Source organism: Balaenoptera acutorostrata, chromosome 8 (assembly GCF_949987535.1).
Source record: "Balaenoptera acutorostrata chromosome 8, mBalAcu1.1, whole genome shotgun sequence".
Lineage (NCBI taxonomy): Eukaryota > Metazoa > Chordata > Mammalia > Artiodactyla > Balaenopteridae > Balaenoptera > Balaenoptera acutorostrata.
Window position 1 is genome coordinate 98,477,699 of NC_080071.1, and position 19,597 is coordinate 98,497,295.

The 19,597-nt window shown below is 45.6% G+C and overlaps 1 protein-coding gene across 1 annotated transcript; it reads right to left on the reverse strand.

Annotated features, from left to right (window-relative positions):
* Positions 1-1,137: 1,137 nt before the first annotated feature.
* PTPN18 (protein tyrosine phosphatase non-receptor type 18) lies at positions 1,138-19,005 on the reverse strand. Its single transcript, XM_057551455.1, has 15 exons — positions 18,891-19,005; positions 16,668-16,776; positions 16,230-16,306; positions 16,055-16,150; positions 15,903-15,941; positions 5,268-5,336; positions 4,460-4,522; positions 4,096-4,238; positions 3,637-3,703; positions 3,481-3,558; positions 3,299-3,388; positions 2,952-3,040; positions 2,070-2,278; positions 1,556-1,630; positions 1,138-1,334 (listed from the first exon to the last, which is right to left on the reverse strand). The coding sequence occupies exons 1-15, from the start codon at positions 18,981-18,983 to the stop codon at positions 1,267-1,269; spliced, it is 1,365 nt and encodes a 454-aa protein (XP_057407438.1). The 5' UTR covers positions 18,984-19,005; the 3' UTR covers positions 1,138-1,266.
* Between the last annotated feature and the right edge of the window lie 592 nt (positions 19,006-19,597).

Here is a 19,597-nt window from a genome sequence, read left to right on the forward strand (position 1 = left end):
TGGTGTCTCTCACTGTGGCTGGGAATCTATCTGTCCGACTAGGAGTCCACCCATCCAATGGGGTCCTATGTATCTGAGGGCTAGGAGCCCATCTGGCTAGCAGGGATTCCATCTACCTGAAGGATTTGCAGTGTGTGTCCAACTGGCAGATGGTCTGGGTAGTGGAGGATCTGTCTGGCTCATGATGCTGTTTCTATATGAGGGTCCATCTGCCTATCTGACCAGTTGACTGCCTGAGTGTCCACCTGGCTGTCTTCCCAGCAGAAGATATATCAATTTCTCTGCCAAAATGGGGGGTCTGCCCACCTGTCTGCCTAGTTGGAAGTCTGGCTGGCTGGGTGGGGTGTCTGTGCAATCAAGGGTCTGTGTGGCTAGTATCTGCCTGGCTGGAGTCCAGTTGGCTAGTGGGGAGTCTTTGTGACTAGGTCTGTCAGGCTGTCTGCCCACATGGGGGTGGGTCTGTGTAGCTGGGAGGTCTGTCTAGCTGACAGGACACCTATCTCTATTCAGCTGGGGATCTCTTTACATCTGCCTGGAAGTCTGTCCAGCCAAGGGTTTATCTGGCTGATGTCTGTCTAGCTGCTTAGCTGGGGGAAGGGGTCTGTCTTTTTGGTGGTCTCTTTTGCATGGGGTGGTCTGTTAGGCTGTTGGTGGGTCACTCTCTCTGGCTGGAGGTCCACCCACGGACTGTCCCTCTGAAGGTCTGGCTGTCTAAGGGAACTGCTATCTGCCTGTCCAGGTTGGGATTCCATCTGTCTGCCTGCCCATCTGGGGATCTTCTCACCTGTCTGTCTGAAATCAGTCTGCTTGGCTGTTGTTATGCCTGGCTTCCATCTGTCTGAATGGTGGAGGGCAACGGGGGTCCATCCATCTCTGTGTCATAAGCTGAGTGTCTGAGTGAGGGAGGCTCAGATACTGAGATGAACCAGTCTTTCAAGTGGTGAAGGGGACAGTCTCCAGAAGCCTATCTGTCCATCCTCCCCTTCACAGCCGGGAGCCCTGCCCAGACTCTTGGGGTTGAATTTATTCTTGAATATGCTCAGTGTAACCTCACCAGCCATCGTCAACCAACTACCTCCCCAAGCCTCACGCCTTGAACGCTATGATCACTGAGGCAAAGCCCCCATATTTTCCACACTGAGAAACTTTTATTTTGATTCAGCCCAGCAACCCCATTCCCAACACTTCACAGAGTAGAGCACGGCTCTCAGCAGTCCAGGAACCCATGTGGACCAGGCACCCAACAGGCAGGCAAGGGCGCTGCACTCACACGCGGGTCCACTCGGCAGGCGGGTCCCGGGGTCCTTTAGGCCTTCCAATGCGCAGGTTGAAGCCTGGAAAAGGAAGGGCACCGTAGGGCTCACGGAGAAGCTGAGGTGCAGAGACGTAGGCAACTCGTGGAAAGTCACCCCCAAGCCTCCAGGCCCTCACGGTTTGCTGCAGACACATCCACAGGTCTCCGAGGGCGTGTGTTTTCCTGCCACCATCTCAAAACCCCAAATGCCTGGGATTCAGTTAAAACTGCAGAGAGTCCCAGCGACCCAGGCTGACTTACCTAGCCCACCAGTCTGAGCTCCATCTACCACGTCCTCGTAGGCGCCAGGCCCTGCTGGGCTTTGATCAACAGGAACTGCAGGCAGAAAACCACCCCTAACAGATCGGCTCAGGCCGCCCCTCGAAGTTCCGGAGAGCCGCTGCGAGGCTAATGCGCATCCTCCCAGACCAGAGAAGGCAGGCTGGGGGCCGAGCGCCGGGGCCCAGCGGGAGGGTGCGTGGCCAGGGGCGTGACCAAATCGGAGACCTCCGCCCAGCCTAGGTGGCCGGGCCAGAGACCGCGGTTTGGCCCGGGACGCTTCCGGGCGTGACCAGAGGACGGGCGGTTGTCCCAGAGGCGTGGCCGGAGAAGCCAGGACGTCAGCCTCCGGGGCGTGACCGGGCCGGACTCGGTGGAGGGGGGTGGGGGTCTTCGTGGCCTCCAGGCCCTCCAGACCGCAGCCACAGGGGGTCGGGAGACGGAGCAGGTCGGGGCCAGCCCTCCCCAGCCCCGCGGCCGGGCCGCGTCGACTTACCGCGGCCAGGCAGCGTCCCGCGCCCGTCCTCCGCGTGCGCCTGGGGCCGCCGGGCGCGCGGCGTCACCTGGCTGTAGAGGGGCGTCTCTTCCGCGCCGCGCGCCCGCGCGCCCGCCCCTGCCCCGGTGCCCGCGGGGGCCGCGCGCTTCTGCACCACAGCGTACGTGTCGGCCATGGCGAGGCCCGGGGTCCCGGGCACCGAGATGCTCCTGCGGGTGGGGAGGAAGTGAAACGGCGGCGCCGAGGATGGGGAGGGAGGGGGCAGCGCGCTCGGCGCGCAAACCACCGGCTTCCTTCCCGCCCGAGGCGGCGCGCAGTTACGGAGCGGGGAGGTGGAGGTGGTAGCGTCTCTGGGTAAAGGGGTCTCGTCTGTGTGTCCCTAGCGCCCAGCAGGTTGGGTGGATGAAGGAAGGAAGGGGCCAGCCTGGCAGGTGAATGGGGCAAGATACTGGTATTGAGGATTGGTCATTTCTGTGTAGTTGTCTGTTGAATAAATGAATGAGGAAGTGACATCTAAAGAGAAGCAAGGGAGAGTCTCAAAATGGAGGGCTGGTCTCAAGGACCAAGGGCTGAAGTCTCTGCCGCACCCGACGTGAGGCCTTACAGTTGGGCGGCCTCAAAAAATATCTGCTGAATTAATGAGTGGAAAAGCGAGGAGAGGGCGAACCTCGGGAGCTAGCCTGAGGGGCAGAGGCAATGGGATCTCTGGGATAAAAGAACCATCTCGGGGAGGGTTCCCAGAGCTCAACTGCGAGAAAGGGCCAGTGAATATTTGGTGAACTGAACGGCAAGGAAGGGGCTGGTGTTTCAAGGGTGAGGAAAGGGCCAGCCTCCAAGGACGAGAAAGTGAAAATGGAAGATTGAGGGGAGGGGTTTGGGTACCTGAGGACCCCGCCGGATGGGCGGGCTATGGCAGGAAGGGTGTGGGAAGTCCAGAGGGAGAAGGCATCATCGTAGAGTGGGGCACAATTCTGGGGAAAGGCAGGAGGGAAAGGCATGAGGCTTCGGAGGACGCTGTCCAGGCTCCTAGTGGTGGTCACTGTGGGCTCTGCGGGGGAAGCTTAAGAGGGGACAGTGATAAGGGAGCACGGAGGAGGACAAAGGTAGATATCATAGTGCGTCAGTCCCCGCTCCCGGAGGGAGTCCAAGGGCTGGATGCTGCGCTGGAGGTGGCCATAGACCTCTACTCTGGGTCCTAGTCTCCGAGGATTGGAAGGGGGCCTTGGTACCTCCTTGAGGTTCTGGTAGCGAGGGCTGGCACTTTGGAGAGCTGAGAGGAACATCTGAGCCACTGTGTGGTACAGGAACCTGTACTGCTCCTGAGGGGGTGGGGGAGGGAAGAGGGGTCATCGAGAAGGGAAGACCAGAACAGGAGGGATATGTCCTTGGAACGAGGAGACCCGGCTCCCACCTCTGTCTGTATGGCTGCAGGCCGCTGCCTCCGAATCTCGAGGACCACATTGAAGAGGCTGAAGTTAGGTGGGATCATCTAGGGCAGAGAGATGGGCACGTGAGCAGGACCTCCTAGGCACAGGACCCACACTGTGCTTGTATGCCCTCTTCATACCTGGGTCAGGAGCAACTGTCTCACATAATCCACGGTGCACAGGACACCTGTTCGCCCACAGCCCGCGCTAACAAGTGAGAATCAGAGTGAGCTTGGTCAGGGCCTGCCTGCAACCCCTTTTAAAGGGTGCATTTGGGGCTGGGGGTGAGGACCTTAATGGAGTGTCCCCTGCAGCACTTTTTGATTCCCAGAATCCCAGGTTATAATTTGAAAGGAAAACCTTTTTAATTGCTTATATTTGTTGAGCATCAACTGTGTACTTCTCCCTAGCAGACAGTCTGTGCTCAATAAATACTAACCATTTCAGCTGCAACTTGAGCAAGTGTGGCCTCAGGTTTCTTGAAATAGGCACTCAGACTGTAAGACTGGCTCCAAGCCCTGCACTATCCTCCCTGTCCCCCTCCCCCACCACCATCCCCTCTGTCTCACCAGACCCCCATAAAGCCCATTTTCCTAAACCTGCAGTGGACACAGAGGGGGCTGGGGCCAGATCCCTGGAGGCGCCGGGCTTCCTCCACCATAGCGAGCATGTGGTCGGGATTGCTAGGGACCCCTCTGTCTGGCCAGGACATATACTGCAGCTGGTACACAGAGCGGGATTCCTGAAACACAGGAAATGAGGGGCAAAGAATGAAAAAAGAAAGAAAAGCATTTATTCAGCCCCTATTACATGTCAGCCCTAGTTCTCCACATCCTCCATTTAAATGCAACAGATAATAACTGAAGAGATGGGTACTATTGTTAATGCACATTTTACAGATGAGAAAACAGAGACAGGAAACAGCTCTCCCTACGTGGGAGTCTCCTCCTCCCCTTTCAGTACCTTCTGGAAGGTGACCTGAAGGGTCCTGAGCGTGATGTCTGAATTCAGCCATGTCTCCCTTGTCTGTGGATATGGGGCATGTGAGAAGAGGGCAGAAAACAAAGATCACAGGTGCCAAAAGACATATTTACAAAAAAACAAAGCATTTCTGATTAAAAATCAAATACAGGGAGTTCCCTGGTGGCCTAGTGGTTAGGATTCTGGGCTTTCACTGCCGTGGCCTGGGTTCAATCCCTGGTCAGGGAACTGAGATCCTTCAAGCCATGCAGCATGGCCCAAAAAAAGAAAAAAGAAAAATCAAATACAAACAACATATTTTTAAAAATTCATTTAGCCCGAATATCTCCCATGGCTTTTGTGAAGGAAACATTTCACAAAGGCGAGAAAGAGGAACTATGATTAAATATCCAGCAAGCTCATTTACAGTGAAACAAAGAAATGTCTTTTGTTCTAAAATAAAAGTTTCATTGTATTTATTCAATACCAATTGTATTTATGACTTATGAGAGATTTTCCTGAGTTCTTTTGAAATGGTAAGGGAAATAAGGATTTTAAGAACCTAACCAGGCACATGAACATTTACAGAGATAACCATGATAGTAGTTAAAATGCAAAAACAGTGTATAATGAGTTCTGACTATTTGCATTGCTAATACCAGAGAGCTCCCTGCAGTGTGAGGGGGACTGTGGGAAAAGTGTTCATCCTTTCAGGCCCAGCCCAAAAGCTTTCCACTCAGAATCATCTGTGAAATCTTCCACAACATCCAAGACTTCATAAAGTGCTGTTCCCACCTCTGCCCCAGCTCACCAGAGTGATGCAGAAAAGCCCAATCTGCAGTGGTTCCTGTTCTTGGGCCCAATAACGCTCACACTTTTTCTGCAAAAGGCAAGGGGAAAAGGGCAGAGAGTGAAGAGTGGGAGTCTGCCTCAGAGTTCAGATCAACACGTGCACACCCCGCATGGGACAGCCCAGGTTGCTGGTGGAAGCACAGACAGCTGAAGCTTCAAAGGAAGCCAGGTGGCAGAACCTCATCAGACTAAACACAGACAGACTCAATGGAGATGTGAGCTTCTGACTGTGCAGGAGGAAGACAGTCCAGAATATTCTCCTTCTGTAAGCAACTAAAAACCTGGACAAAATATATGAGCCACTATTTTCAGACACTGGTCCACAGCCTTGCAGGATTGTGATCACTGAACGACGGGAAACACATGAGTCAAACCTTATGGCCTCCCCAGCTTACTGCCAAGAGGCAGTAACCAGGCTGCAGAACGTGGAGAGTTTGATGAGCCCACTGAGTTGAGGAGCCAGAGATCTTGGCTCGGGGAAGCCAAGGCAGAGGTCTTGAGAGAACAGCACTATGCAAACAAAAGCAAAGAACTCCAGAAGTCTGCATAGGGGTCCCCTTAAGTCTTTAGCTGAATAATAATCTGGGCACATATGATACGAAACCCCGTGAAGCTAGGAAGGAATAACTTCCCGTGAAAGAGTAATAGCTAGGGAACTGAAAGATGAACATTTCCTAGGGCTCACAGTGGGACAGAAATAATTTACATTTCCTCCAGCCACAGTGGAGAGACCTAAGTGATTAAAAGGGGCATTCAGTAGGGAACCTGAAGGATCAAACATTGAAAGTAGAATGAACTTAGTTCTAGAATAAAGGATTCTCTAGACTCACCCTAAAAGAGCTTAGAAACAAACCTTAAAATGATCAAATATCTAAAAGTAACTTAACTGCCTTCCAGAAAAAGTCTAACACTTTTTAAAGGAAGGTAACAAAATCCAAAACTTACTTTTGTAAAATTTAAAATATTGAGCATCCAATAAAAATTTACTAGACATACAAAGAAGCAAGAAAATATGAGCTATACCCAGGAGAAAAATCAGCAGAAAAAGACCCAATAGAGATGAGGAAACAATCAGACAAAGACTTTAAAACAGCCTTTATAAATATTATAAATATGTTCAAAGATGAAAAGGAAACCACGAAAGGGATGAAAGTGAAATAAAAGATATAAAAAAAGACCTAAATGGAACTTCTAGAGAGGAAAAATAAAATATATGAAATAAAAAATTCACTGTCTAAGACCCATGAAAAGATGCTCAACATCAGTAATTATTAGAGAAATGCAAATCAAAACTACAATGAGGTACCGCCTCACACTGGTCTGAATGGCCATCATGAAAAAGTCTACAAATAACAAATGCTGGAGAGGGTGTGGAGAAAAGGGAACCCTCCCACATTGCTGGTAGGAATGTAAATTGGCGCAGCCACTATGGAGAACAGTATGGAGGTTCCTCAAAAAACTAAAAATAGAGTTACCATATGATCCAGCAATCCCACTCCTGGGCATACATCTGGACAAACCTATATTTGAAAAGATACATGCACCCCTGTGTTCATAGCAGCGCTACTCAAAATAGCTAAGGCATGGAAACAACCTAAACGTCTATCGACAGATGAATGGATAAAGAAGACGTGATATATATATACAATATACTCAACCATAAAAAAGAATGAAATAATGCCATTTGCAGCAACATGGATGGACCTAGAGATTATCATACTAAGGGAAGTAAGTCAGAAAGAGAAAGACGAATACCATAGGATATCACTAAATATCTAACATATGACACAAATGAACTTATCTACAAAACAGAAACAAACTCACAGAGATACAGAACAGACTTGTAGTTGCTGTGGGCAAGGGGGTGGGGAGGGATGGATTGGAAGTTTGGGATTAGCAAATGCAAACTATTATATATAGAATGGATAAACAACAAGGTCCTACTGTATAGCACAGGGAACTATATTCAATATCCTGTGATAAACCATAATGGAAAAGAATATGAAAAAGAATTCACTGTCTAATAGCAGATTAGACACCAGAAGATCAGTGAACACAAAGGCATGGCAATAGAAGCTATTCAAAATGAAAAAGAGAGAGAAAAAATGAGGAAAAAAACTAACAGAGAATCAGATACCTGTGGAAATATATATCAAGTGGCCTAATGTATGTGTACCTGTAGTCCAGAAGGAGAGGAGAGGGGAGAATAGAAACTATTTTTGAATAAACAATAGCTGGAAAATTTTCCAAATTTGATGAAACTATGAACCCACAGATCCAGGAAGGTCAATGAACCACAGGGAGAATAATCATAAAGAAAGCCACACTAAGGTAGCTCATGATCAAATTGCTGAAAAACAATGATAAAGAAAAAAATCTTAAAAGCATCACACATAAAAAAGACACATTACATGGGCTTCCCTGGTGGCGCAGTGGTTGAGAATCTGCCTGCCAATGCAGGGGACACGGGTTCGAGCCCTGGTCTGGGAAGATCCCACATGCCACGGAGCAACTGGGCCCGTGAGCCACAATTACTGAGCCTGCGCGTCTGGAGCCTGTGCTCCACAACAAGAGAGGCCGCGATGGTGAGAGGCCCACGCACCGCGATGAAGAGTGGTCCCCACTTCCCGCAACTAGAGAAAGCCCTCGCACAGAAACGAAGACTCAACACAGTCATAAATAAATAAATAAAAGAACGTGAATTTCTTTAAAAAAAAAAAAAAAAGCAAACTGGGCTATTCATTTAAAAAAAAAAAAGACACATTACATACTGAGGAATAAGGATGACAGCAGAATTTTGTCAGAAACTCTGCAAGTCAGAGGTCAATGCTGTGACACCCTAAAAATGCTGAAATTAAAAAAAAATAACTTTCAGACAAAAGCTGAGAGACTTTATCACAAGCAAAACTGCACTATGAGAAATATTAAAGTAAGCTTTTCATAAAAAAGGAACCAGGTGGAATACAGACCTACACAAAGGGATGAAGAGTAAAGAAAAAGGTAAATATGTAGCTAAATGTAAAAGGTATTCTCATTTTTAACATCTTTAAAAGATAATCTAGTAAATTTTACCAAAAAAGGAGGAATTAATAGCAATCCTTCACAAACTTTTCCAAAAAATTGAAGGAACATTTGCCAACATATTTTATGAGACCAGTATTACTCTGCTACCAAAACCAGACAGATATCACAAGAAAGAAAACTACTAAGCAATGTCTCAAGAATATAGACAGAAGAATCCTCAACACAATATTAACAGAAGATTTTACAGAGGATCAAGTGGGATTAATCCCAGGAACACATATATGAAAATCAATATATGAAGGTCAATCAATATCATATACCATAATAATAGAAAATAAAACAAAAACACACTTAATAGATGCAGAAAAAAAATCTGAACAAAATCCAATACCTTTTCATGATAAAAACATGAAAGGAACTAGACATAGAAAGGAAATTCCCCATCTTGATTTAAAAAGCAAAACCAACAACAACACAAACAAAAAATATCTACCAAAACCTACAGCTAACCTAATACTTAATGGTGAAAGACTGAATGTTTTGCGCTTAAGATCAGGAACAAGACAAGAATGTTTGCACTTTTTTGTACTGGAAGTTGTAGGCAGTGCAATTAGGAAAAAAGAAATGAAGGAAGGAAAGGAGGGAAGGTGGGAGGGAGGAAGCAAGAGAGAGAAAAAAGAAAAGAAAAGGAAAGGAAAGAAAAGAAAAGAAAAAAAGATAGGGAGAGAAGGAAGAAGAAAGAAAGGAAGGAAGGTTACCCAGATTGGAAAGGAAGAAGCAAAAGTATGTCAACTTGCAGACAGAATGATATTATATATAGAAAACCCTAAAGAATACACACACACACACACACACACACACACACCCATGCACACTATTAGAACTAATAAGCGAGTTCGGCAAGGTTGCAGGATACAAAATCAATACAGAAAAATCAACCGTATTTTCATATTAAAAAGACTATTATTTGCAATACCTCCCCCCCGCCCCCAGAACTGATAGATTCAATGAAATCCTTTTCAAAATCCTAGAAGGCTTTTTGAAGATATGGGCAAGCTGATCTTAACATTAATATATAAACAATATGTTAACATTAATAAATGTGTTGTGGATTCCCAAGACTGCCCTCAGGTTTGATGATTCAATAGGAGGACTCACAGGACTCAGCATAGAGTTGTACTTGTGGCTACAATTTATCGCAATGAAAGGTTACAGGATAAAACAGCAAAGGGAGAAGGCACACAGGGTGAAGTCTGCAGGAAACAGGGTGCCAGCTTCCAAGGGTCTTCTCCCAGTGGAGTCACATAGAATGTGCTTAATTCCTCCAGAATGAGTTGTGACCACACATGTGAAATGTCCACAGGGACATTTAGGAATTCAGTGCCCAGGGTTTTCACTGGGGGACTCTATGTGGTATGTAGGCACCTCTGACTAGCATGTGCCAAAACTTCAGACTCCCAGAGGGAAAGCAGGTGTTCACATAAACCTACTGTCACATAGACACGTTGTTTGTATAAACAGTTTAGGCATGGTGAGCCACTCTTATTGGAAATCCAATTTCCAGTCAAGAGCCAACCTTGCAGGAAGTTCTTTTTAAGCATAAGCATTTATGCCTGCTATGTTAACTCTTTTCTGCATGGCAAGTGACCCAGAATAGCCAAAACAATCTTGAAAAAAGAAGAACAAATTTGGAGGACTCACACTTCCTGATTTCAAAACTTACCACAAACCTACAATACCGTGTAGTACTGGCACAAAGATAGACATGTCAATCAATGAAATAGAACTGAGAGTCCAGAAATAAACCTTTACATGTACACTCAATTGATTTTCAACAAAGTACCAAGACCATTCAATGGGGAAAGCACAGTCTTTTTAACAAATGGTGCTAGGACAACTGGATATCTATAAACAAAAGAATGAATTTGGACCCCTGTCTTACACCATATACAAAAATTAACTCAAAATGAATCAGAGACCTAAACATAAGAGAGAAAACTATAAAACACTGAGAAGAAAACATAGGAGTAAATCTTTTTGACCTTTGGTTAGACAATGACTTGTTAGATACAACATCAGAAGCACATCAAAACAATAGATTGGAAGTCTTCAAAATTAAAAAGCGTTTGTGCTTCAAAGGACACTATAAAGAAAATGAAAAGACACCCACACAATGGGAAAAATATTCCTAAATCATATACTGATAAGGGACTTGTATTCAGAAGAATTCTTACAACACAATAATAAAAAGACAAATAACCCAATTAAAAAATGGGCAAAGGACCGAAACAAATATTTCTCCAAAGAAGACATACAAATGGAAAAATAAGCACATGAAAAGATGTTTGGTAAATGCAAACCAAATGCACAAATCCACCTCATTAGGCAAATGCAAACCAAAACCGCAATGAGATACCACTTCCCATCCATTAGGATGGCTAATAAAAACAAAAGTGAAAACAGAAAATAACATGTCTTGGTGAGTGTATGGAAAAATGGAACACTTGTGCATTGCTGGTGAGAATATAAGGTGGTCCAGCCACTGTGGAAAACAACAACAACAACAACAAAATTAAACACAGAATTGCTATATGATCCAGTAATTAATTCTACTACCCAAAAGAATTGAAAACAAGGACTCAAAACAGATACTTATGTACTAATGTTCATAGCAGCACTATCACAATAACCAAAAGGTAGAAACAACCCAAATGTCCATCAACAGGTGAATGGATAAACAAAATGTGGTATATACATACAATGAAATGTTATTCAGCCTTAAAAAGAATGAAATTCTGATACACTCTACAACATGGATGAACCTTGAAAACCTGATAAATGAAATAAGTCAGACACAAAAGAACAAGTATTGTGTGACTCCACTGATATGAGGTACCTAGAAGAGGCAAATTAATAGAGACAGAAAGTAGAATAAAGGCTACCAACAGCTGCAGGAAGGGGAAATGGGATGAAACTATTAAATGGATACAGAGTTTCTGTTTGGGATGATGAACAAGTTCTGGAATTGGACAGTGGTAACGGTTTGCAACACTGTGAGTGTACTTAATGTTTCTAAATTGTACACCTGAAATCGTTAAAATGGCAAAATTTATGTTATGTATATTTTACCACAACTGAAAAAAAAAAAAGACCCAATGAGTACAACTTCACATCCAACAGGATAGCACTAATGAAAAAGACAGACAATAACAAGTGTTGGTAAGAATGTGGAGAAATTGGAAACTTCATACATTACTGGTTGAAATGTAAAATGATATAGCCACTGTGGAAAACAGTTTGGCAGTTCCTCAAAATGTTAAAAATAGAGTTTACCATATGACCCAGCAATTCCACTTCTAGGTATATATCCAAGAGAAATGAAAACATACTTCTACACAAAAACTTGCACATGAATGTTTATAGCAGCAATATTCATAATCACCAAAAAATGGAAACAGCTCAAATTCTATAATGTGCTTAATGGATATATAAAATGTGGTAGATCCATTCAATGGAATGTTATTCAGCAATAAGAAGGGGTGAAGTATTGATACATGCTACAATATACATGAGCCTTAAAACACAACCTTAGTGAAAGAAGCCAGTCATGAAAGACAACATATCATATGATTCCAGTTATAGGAAAAGTCCAGAGTGGGCAAATCTACAGAGACCAAAAATAGATTAGTAGTTGCCTAGGGTGGAGTTTGGTAGGAAATGCAGCATGACTGCTAATAGATACAGGGCTTCTTTATGGGGTGATGAAAAGGTTCTGAAATTCACTGTGGCGATGACTGTATAACTCAGGAATATACTAACAACAATTGAATTGCACACTTTAGATGGATGAATTGTAGCTAAATAAAGTTGTTTTTTTAAAAAAGATAATCTGTAGGAAAAATAATAGCAGTGTGTTTTGTGGTATATTTTAAATTTAGAATCAAACCTAGGGCAACAATAGCTTGAAGCATGGAAAGAGAAAATTGAAATATGCTATTGTAAAGTTCTCACATTTTACATGAAATGGTATAATATTATTTGAACATGGACTGTGATAGGTACACATTCCACTAAGCACACAAGCACATAATACAGAGGTATAACTAATAAGTGAATAATGACTGTGAAACAGAGTCATAAAAATTCTCAGTAAAAAAGAAGACAGAAAATAAGAAAGAAACAAAGAACAGATGGAACAAATACAAAACAAATAGCAAAATCATAGATTTAGACACATTATTGACACGTTAAAGACTAAATACTCCAATTAAAGGCAGAGATTGCCAGACTGGATAAAAAAGTAAGTACCCACAATGTGCCAGCTATAAGAAACACAGTTTAAAAATAAATGTGGGGAATTCCCTGGAAGTCCAGTGGTTAGGACTCTGAACTTCCATTGCAGGGGGCATGGGTTCAATCCCTGGTCAGGGAACTATGAGGCTGCAAGCCCCGCAGTGCGACCAAAAAAATAAATAAAATAAAATAAAAATGAAATAAATTAAAATGAACACAGATAAAAAGTAAAAGAATTAAAAAAGAGATATCATGCACACTCTAATCTAAAGAAGTTTAAATGGCTATATTAATATCAAAGCACATTTCAGAGAAAGGGATATTACCAGAGATAAAAGGGACATTAGATATTGAAAACAGGATTGATTCATCAGGAAGACATAATCCTAACTGTATAAGCACTCAATTATAGAGTTTTAAAATATCTGAAGCAAAAACTGACAGAACTGAAAGGAGAAATAGATAAATCTAAAATTAGAGTTAGAGATTTCAACACTCCTTTTTCAGCAAATAATAGGACAAGTAGATGAAAAAAAGGAAGAATAGGGACTTCCCTGGTAGTCCAGTGGTTAAGACTCTGCCCTTCCACTGCAGGGGGCACCCTTCCAGTGCAGTGGGCACAGGTTCGGTCCCTGGTCAGGGGAACTATGATCCCACATGCCACATGGCCAAAAAAAAAAAAAAAAAAAAGGTAAGAATAATAAGATTTGAATAATACTATTGAGAAACTTGTCCTAATCTACAGTTACAGAACAGATGGAGGTTTCAGCACTCCTCTCTTGGCAACTGATGGAACATTTAGAGAAAAGAAATCAGTAAAGATATATAAGATACAGTAAAGATATAAAAGATATTAAAGTGTCTTTCAAAAAGACACAATCAATTTGACCTAACTGATATTTATAGAACACACCACTCAACAAAGCAGAATACACATTCTTTTCAAGTGCACACAAAACATTTACCAAGGTAGATCACATTCATGGCCACAAAACAAATTTCAGTACATTTGGAATCATATAAAGTTGTTCTTTGACCACAATGGAACTGAAAATTAATAACAGGAAGATATATGGAAAAGTCCCCAAATATTTGGAACTTAAGCACAGCCATGGTCAAATACCATTGGTCAAAGAAGAAATCACAAGGGAAATTAGAAAATATTTTGAGCTAACTGAAAAAAAAGACACAACATACCAGTTTGTGAGATGTACCTAGAGCAGTACATAGAGAAAAATGAATGACATTAAATACTTATATGTGGGGACTTCCCTGGTGGTCCAGTGGTTAAGAATCCTTTTTGCAATGCAGGGGATGCCGGTTTGATCCCTGGTCGGGGAACTAAAATCCCACATGCCACAGGGCAACTAAGCCCGTGTGCCGCAACTAGAGAGCCCACATACTGCAACTAGAGAGCCTATGTGCCACAACTACAGCCCACGCACTCTGGAGCCCATGTGCCACAACTACAGACAGAGCCCACATGCTCCAGAGCCCGCACACCGCAACTACTGAGCCTGTGCACCTCAGCTAGAGAGAAGCTCGCGCACCGCAACTAAGAGCCCACACACCGCAACAAAAAGATCCCCAATGCCGCAACTAAGACCCCATGCAGCCAAAAAATAAATAAATATTTTTTTTTTTAAGGATTTTCTTTTTTTAATTAATTAATTTATTTATTTTTGTCTGTATTGGGTCTTCGGTTCGTGCGAGGGCTTTCTCCAGTTGCGGCAAGCGGGGGCCACTCTTCATCGCGGTGCGGGGACCGCTCTTCATCGCGGTGCGCGGGCCTTTCTCCATCGCGGCCCCTCCCGTTGCGGGGCACAGGCTCCAGACGCGCAGGCTCAGCAATTGTGGCTCACGGGCCCAGCTGCTCCGTGGCATGTGGGATCTTCCCAGACCAGGGCTCGAACCCGTGTCCCCTGCATTAGCAGGCAGATTCTCAACCACTGCGCCACCAGGGAAGCCCAAATAAATATTTTTTAAAAATACTTATATGTGAAAAAAAATCACAAATCTATTATCTAAGCTTAAGGAACTAGAAAAAAAAAAAGAGCAAGTTAAACCTAAACCAGAAGGAAGGAAATGATAAAGGGAAGAAATTAATGAAATAAAAATGAAAAAAATAGAGAAAATGAATAAAACTCAAAGCTGCTTCTTTGAAAAAATAATAAAATTGATAAACCTCTAGTCCAGAGACTGGCTAACTGTCTATAAATGGCCAGATAATAAATATTTTAGACTTTGTGAGCCATACAATCTACTTAACTTGCAACTACTGAACTTGGCCATTGTAGCATGAAAGCAGGTATACACACTATGTAAACAAATGAGTGTGGCTATGTTCTAATACATTTTTATTTACAAAAACAGGCAGCAGGACAGATTTAGTACAACAACTGAAATTTGCTTGTCTTTATTCTTGCCAGACCAAGGTAGGAGAGACAGACAGACAGACAACCAAATATCAAAATTAGGAATGAAGAAGGTACATCACTACAGATTGTACAGACTCCATGATCAGCCAGCCATCCCGGGGCAGTACTTGCCCCACCCCCAGCCCTGTCCATGGAGCACGCCAGGATGCAGAAACCATGTGCCTTCAATGTTGACATGCATTCCTTGAGTAACTAATTTATGCTAATGGGCAAAACAAAGATCCCTGCCCTCATGGAACTTTTCTTCTCATCAGGGAGACAGAATAAACAACATACATAACACATTTGTAGATTATCTTGTATGTTAGAAGTTGGTAAGAACTGTGAAGAAAAAAATGAAAGTAGGACAAGGGAAGGAGAGTGGGAGTGCTGGGAGTTCCAAATGGGGTGAGATCCAGGAAGATCTCACTGAGGAAGTAGCATTTGAGCCAAGACCTGAAGGTGGTGATGGAGCAGGCCAAGGGGAAAATGTCCCAGGCAGTGGGAACAAAGCATAGGACCCGAGGCAGAACAAAGGCCAGAGTGGTTGGAGTGGAGTGAATAAGGGGGAGAAAGGTGGAAAGAGAGATCAGAGCTGTACTGGGGAAGTCACAGTTATAGGGCCTTATGGTCTATGGTATGGAATGGGGCGGGAAGACCAGCAGGAGAGGGGTTGAGCCCCATGAATAAAAGGAAAAAGATAACAAAAAAATTAAAGATAAAGTGGGCTTGGCAGAGGTACAGTGAGGGTCGCTCCAAGAACTGGGCCATTGAGTCATGGCGTCAGGGAAGAGCTAGCAAGGTTTCTCCTGTCTCCTCTCTGCACAAGGATATGCATTCTAGGGGCTGAGGACACCTACCCGCCCATTTTCCATCTCCTGACAGGCCATCAGGATCACCTAGACAAGAGGGGTAAGGGGAAAGGGAGGAGATTTGGTTTAGGGGGTGTGGTTATCAGGGCCAAGGGAGGACCCAGAATGTTGGCCATACCTCACCCTCCCCCAAAGCTGACCTTGACCCCAAACTCCCAGATCAGGCGCCAGAAGTCTAGCAAGGTGTGAGGCAGGGGTCCTTGCGTGGCGATGTAGGCCTGGCTTCCATCTGTGCCCTGGTAAAGGCTAAGTTCACTGTGGAGATCCCGCTGTCACCTCCACCACCTCTGCCCCTTCCTTAACGCCCAGCCTGACCCTGATGAAGTTGCCATTGATGTAGTCTCCATGCCCCTCTTCCTGGAGCAGGGAAAGGATCACTCGTGTCTGATCGTCTGCCAGCGGGAGAGGTGAGAAACGTGGAGTTTGTGGGTGACAGGGGCCTTGACGGCCTCCCGGATGAAAGCCAGCAGGGGACAGCATACCTAGCAGGGATCCCATCGAGGGGCACTTGCAGACTGCTGGGGAGAAATGCAGCCATGGCAAGGCCCTGGGAGGGAGAGTTCTGGGAGCCCAGTGGTGGCACAGGTCTTGGCTCAAATGCTACTTCCTCAGTGAGATCTTCCTGGATCTCACCCCATCTGGAACTCCCAGCACTCCCACTTACCGGGCTAACGCCTGCACTGCCTCCGGGTGCGGGCATGCAGAGCAGCACCGACTCCCTCCAGAAGGCCCCCACCCCCACCCCCGACTTACATGGCAGCACATCTTTGTAGCGGTTCTTCCTCACGTTTTCTGGTCGACTGCCGGCCTCAGTGGAACACACGCTATCTGTCTTCCAGGAGGCTGAGCGGGCCCGGATGTCCTGGTGGGAGGACAGAAAGAAGACCCGGGGGAGGGAGGAGAGAGCAAGAGAGGAGCCAGGTCAGGGTCCTGGGACACTGAGACTCTCATAGGGATACATGGCACGTGGCCTGTGAGAGGTGAGTGCAGTGCCCAGATAGCACAGGGCCTGCTAATTATGATTCCATAATAGTAGCGACTCAGAGTGTCTTCTCTGTGCCAGGCTCTGTGTGAGGGCACTGAACCACCTGCAAGGTCCCTCCGAAGTGGGTACTATTATTGACATCCCCATCGTGCAGGTGAGAAAGCTGAGGCACCACATGTTTGAGTGACTTGCTGAAAGTCCCACCCAGGAAGTGGCACAGTGAGTGAGTATTGAACTAAGACCTCTGAGCATCTACCCCCTGTACACTCAATATGTACTTACATTGTATTGTGAACAATAATTGTAATATATTATGCATTTAAAATAACAAACATGGTGATACACAATATATAAGACAATATACAATGCATATGAATTATAATGTATAACATTACTTATGTAACTAGATACTATAGGTGCTTTACTACTGTTCCATTATTATAATTAGTGAATAGCATTACCATCATCAAGTATTCATAATCATGATGATAATAAGTAACACCTACCAAGCCCCCTGATGAGTGCAAGCCACCATTCTAAGTGTTCTTATGCCCATCAAGTCATTTATGTCCTCGTGGACACACTGGTGCAGTGGGTAACACTATTAATATTTTTACTATATAGATGAGGAAACCAAGGCCTAGAGAGGCCCAAAGACTCCTGCGAGTACAGGAGGCTGCCTGCAGGAGGGTGGCCTCCAGCAGTTGGCACTGCTTACTGTCCCAGACTGGGCCCAGACCCGGATGGACATGATGTCATATACTACCTGGATATGTTTACATTTATTATGTACATTTTCATATTGAACAAATTATGTATTTTGCATTTATTATGCATTTCTTATATACGATATTTATTTTTATATTTGTGTAAATTTAGATTTATCTTAAACTTCTTTTACCTATTTATTACATATTTTATTACTTAGGAACTTCAATAACTGTTTATTGGATAAATTATAATTCTATGTTGTATTTATGTGTATTCTATTGTTTTAAGAAGTTAACTAATGTTGTTATTGTGTAAATTATAGTTTACAATCATATTTATACATATTCACTATATATTTTCTATTTATTAATCAAATTATTTCATAAATGTTTCTGTTATCTATTTTTATTGTACTCAATGATATATATATAGTCATTTATTAGATACATACATATATTTACCAAACTTATTTCTAAATTTGAGATGTCACCATATATTGTATTTACATATTTGCATAGCACGTTTCCGTGTTATTATATTTAAAATACCTCAGTACATGTAGATGCGATGCCTACGACGCTGCTGCCTTAGCATTCCTTACATACGGCTTGCACTACCCCATTGTAAAGTTTAGAATATTTATAACTAGTGACAAAGGCGCCTACAAAGTGAGAGCTCAAGATGTGCTAAGCGGTTTTTACCCACACTGGTTATTTTAATCCTCAGGCCAGTTGAGTCATCAATATCCGCATTTCACCCAAGGAGAAACTGAGGCCAGAGGGACCGGATAAAGCGCCCCAGGCCACAGCGCCTATTAGAGCCGGCGTCCACACCCTCGCCGCAGCGGGGCCTCTTGGTTCCTCTTTCCACAGCCCCTTCCTCCCCAGGACCACAGGAGTGGCTGCCTGGTCGCCTGGAGCGGCCGGGCGTCGCGTGTCCAGCGCAGGTGAGCGCCCGCCCTGCTCAGCAACCGGACGATTCCGGGAGCGCGGCGAGGGCGCAGGGACCCGAAGGCTTGCGCGGCTCCTCCCGACCCGGCCGTGGACATCGCCCTCTGGGCCCCTACTGGCAGAGGGTGAAGACAGGCAGGGAGAGACTGCGACAGAGAGAGGTGCTGGGGAGAGAAGAACAGAGAGATCTCGAGGCGAGGAGACGCCCCTGGAGGCTGAGAGAGAGAGAGAGAGGCAAAGCGCAGCAGGGCGCACAGGAGAACAGACGTCTGGACCGTCCAGGGCAAGGAGCCGCAGCGCGGCGCGCGGCCGGCCAGCTCGGCCACTCACGCTAAACTCGCCGGCGAGGACCGCCCCCTCCCGGCCGCCCCGTGCCTCCAGTTGCTCCAAGAAGCTCCGCGCCGCGTCCAAGCTGCGGCTCATGGCGCTGCCGGCCAGCGATGCCCGGTCCACCTGTGGCGTTCCGCGCTCCCACCTAGTGTAGACTCCGTGGGAGGCTGCCGAGGCCACGCCTCAGATCTCGCCAGCCAATGGAAGTGCGCAGCGGCGGACAGGGCGCTCCCCTCGGCCAATGACACTCAGAGCCCGCCCCAGCCCCGCCTACAGGCTCCCGGACCGGGGCGGCTGCCTGAGCGCTTGGTTCACCCGGGCTGGGCCAGGGACGTGGATCCTGCGCTGGCTCTTCCCTTTTTTATGGCCTCCGCGCGAGCTGGCTGAGTCCGCACAGTCCCATGGCCACTTCCTCTCTCTTGGACCCGGGGTCCGCGCCCAGGCAGGGCGGATGGCTGCACGCCCTCACCCGGTCTCCCCGGCTCTGTCTTCTGGGAGCTAGGCTGTGTCCGGATCCGAGCCGGGGTGGCGTGGCAGCTGTGAGTAAAGACGGTCGCCGAGACCGAGTCGCAACTCCTGCCTGGGGGACCCCGGGTGGGGACCATCCCGCGCTTTGCGCTTCGGCGGAGTCCGAGGGAGGTCGAGGGAGGTAGCCGCGGGGGGAAATGACACCTGGGCACCTGGGCTGTGAGAAAGACGGAATCCGT

Excerpts from the sequence above, each read along its gene's own strand:
- PTPN18 (XM_057551455.1), bottom strand. The coding sequence starts at position 18,983 with ATGAGCCGCAGCTTGGACGCGGCGCGGAGCTTCTTGGAGCAACTGGAG. Across the intron at positions 15,942-16,054 it reads TCTGGGAGTTTGGGGTCAAG|GTGATCCTGATGGCCTGTCA; the intron begins GTCAGCTTTGGG and ends CCTCTTGTCTAG. Across the intron at positions 3,389-3,480 it reads CTGCAGCCATACAGACAGAG|GAGCAGTACAGGTTCCTGTA; the intron begins GTGGGAGCCGGG and ends CCACCCCCTCAG.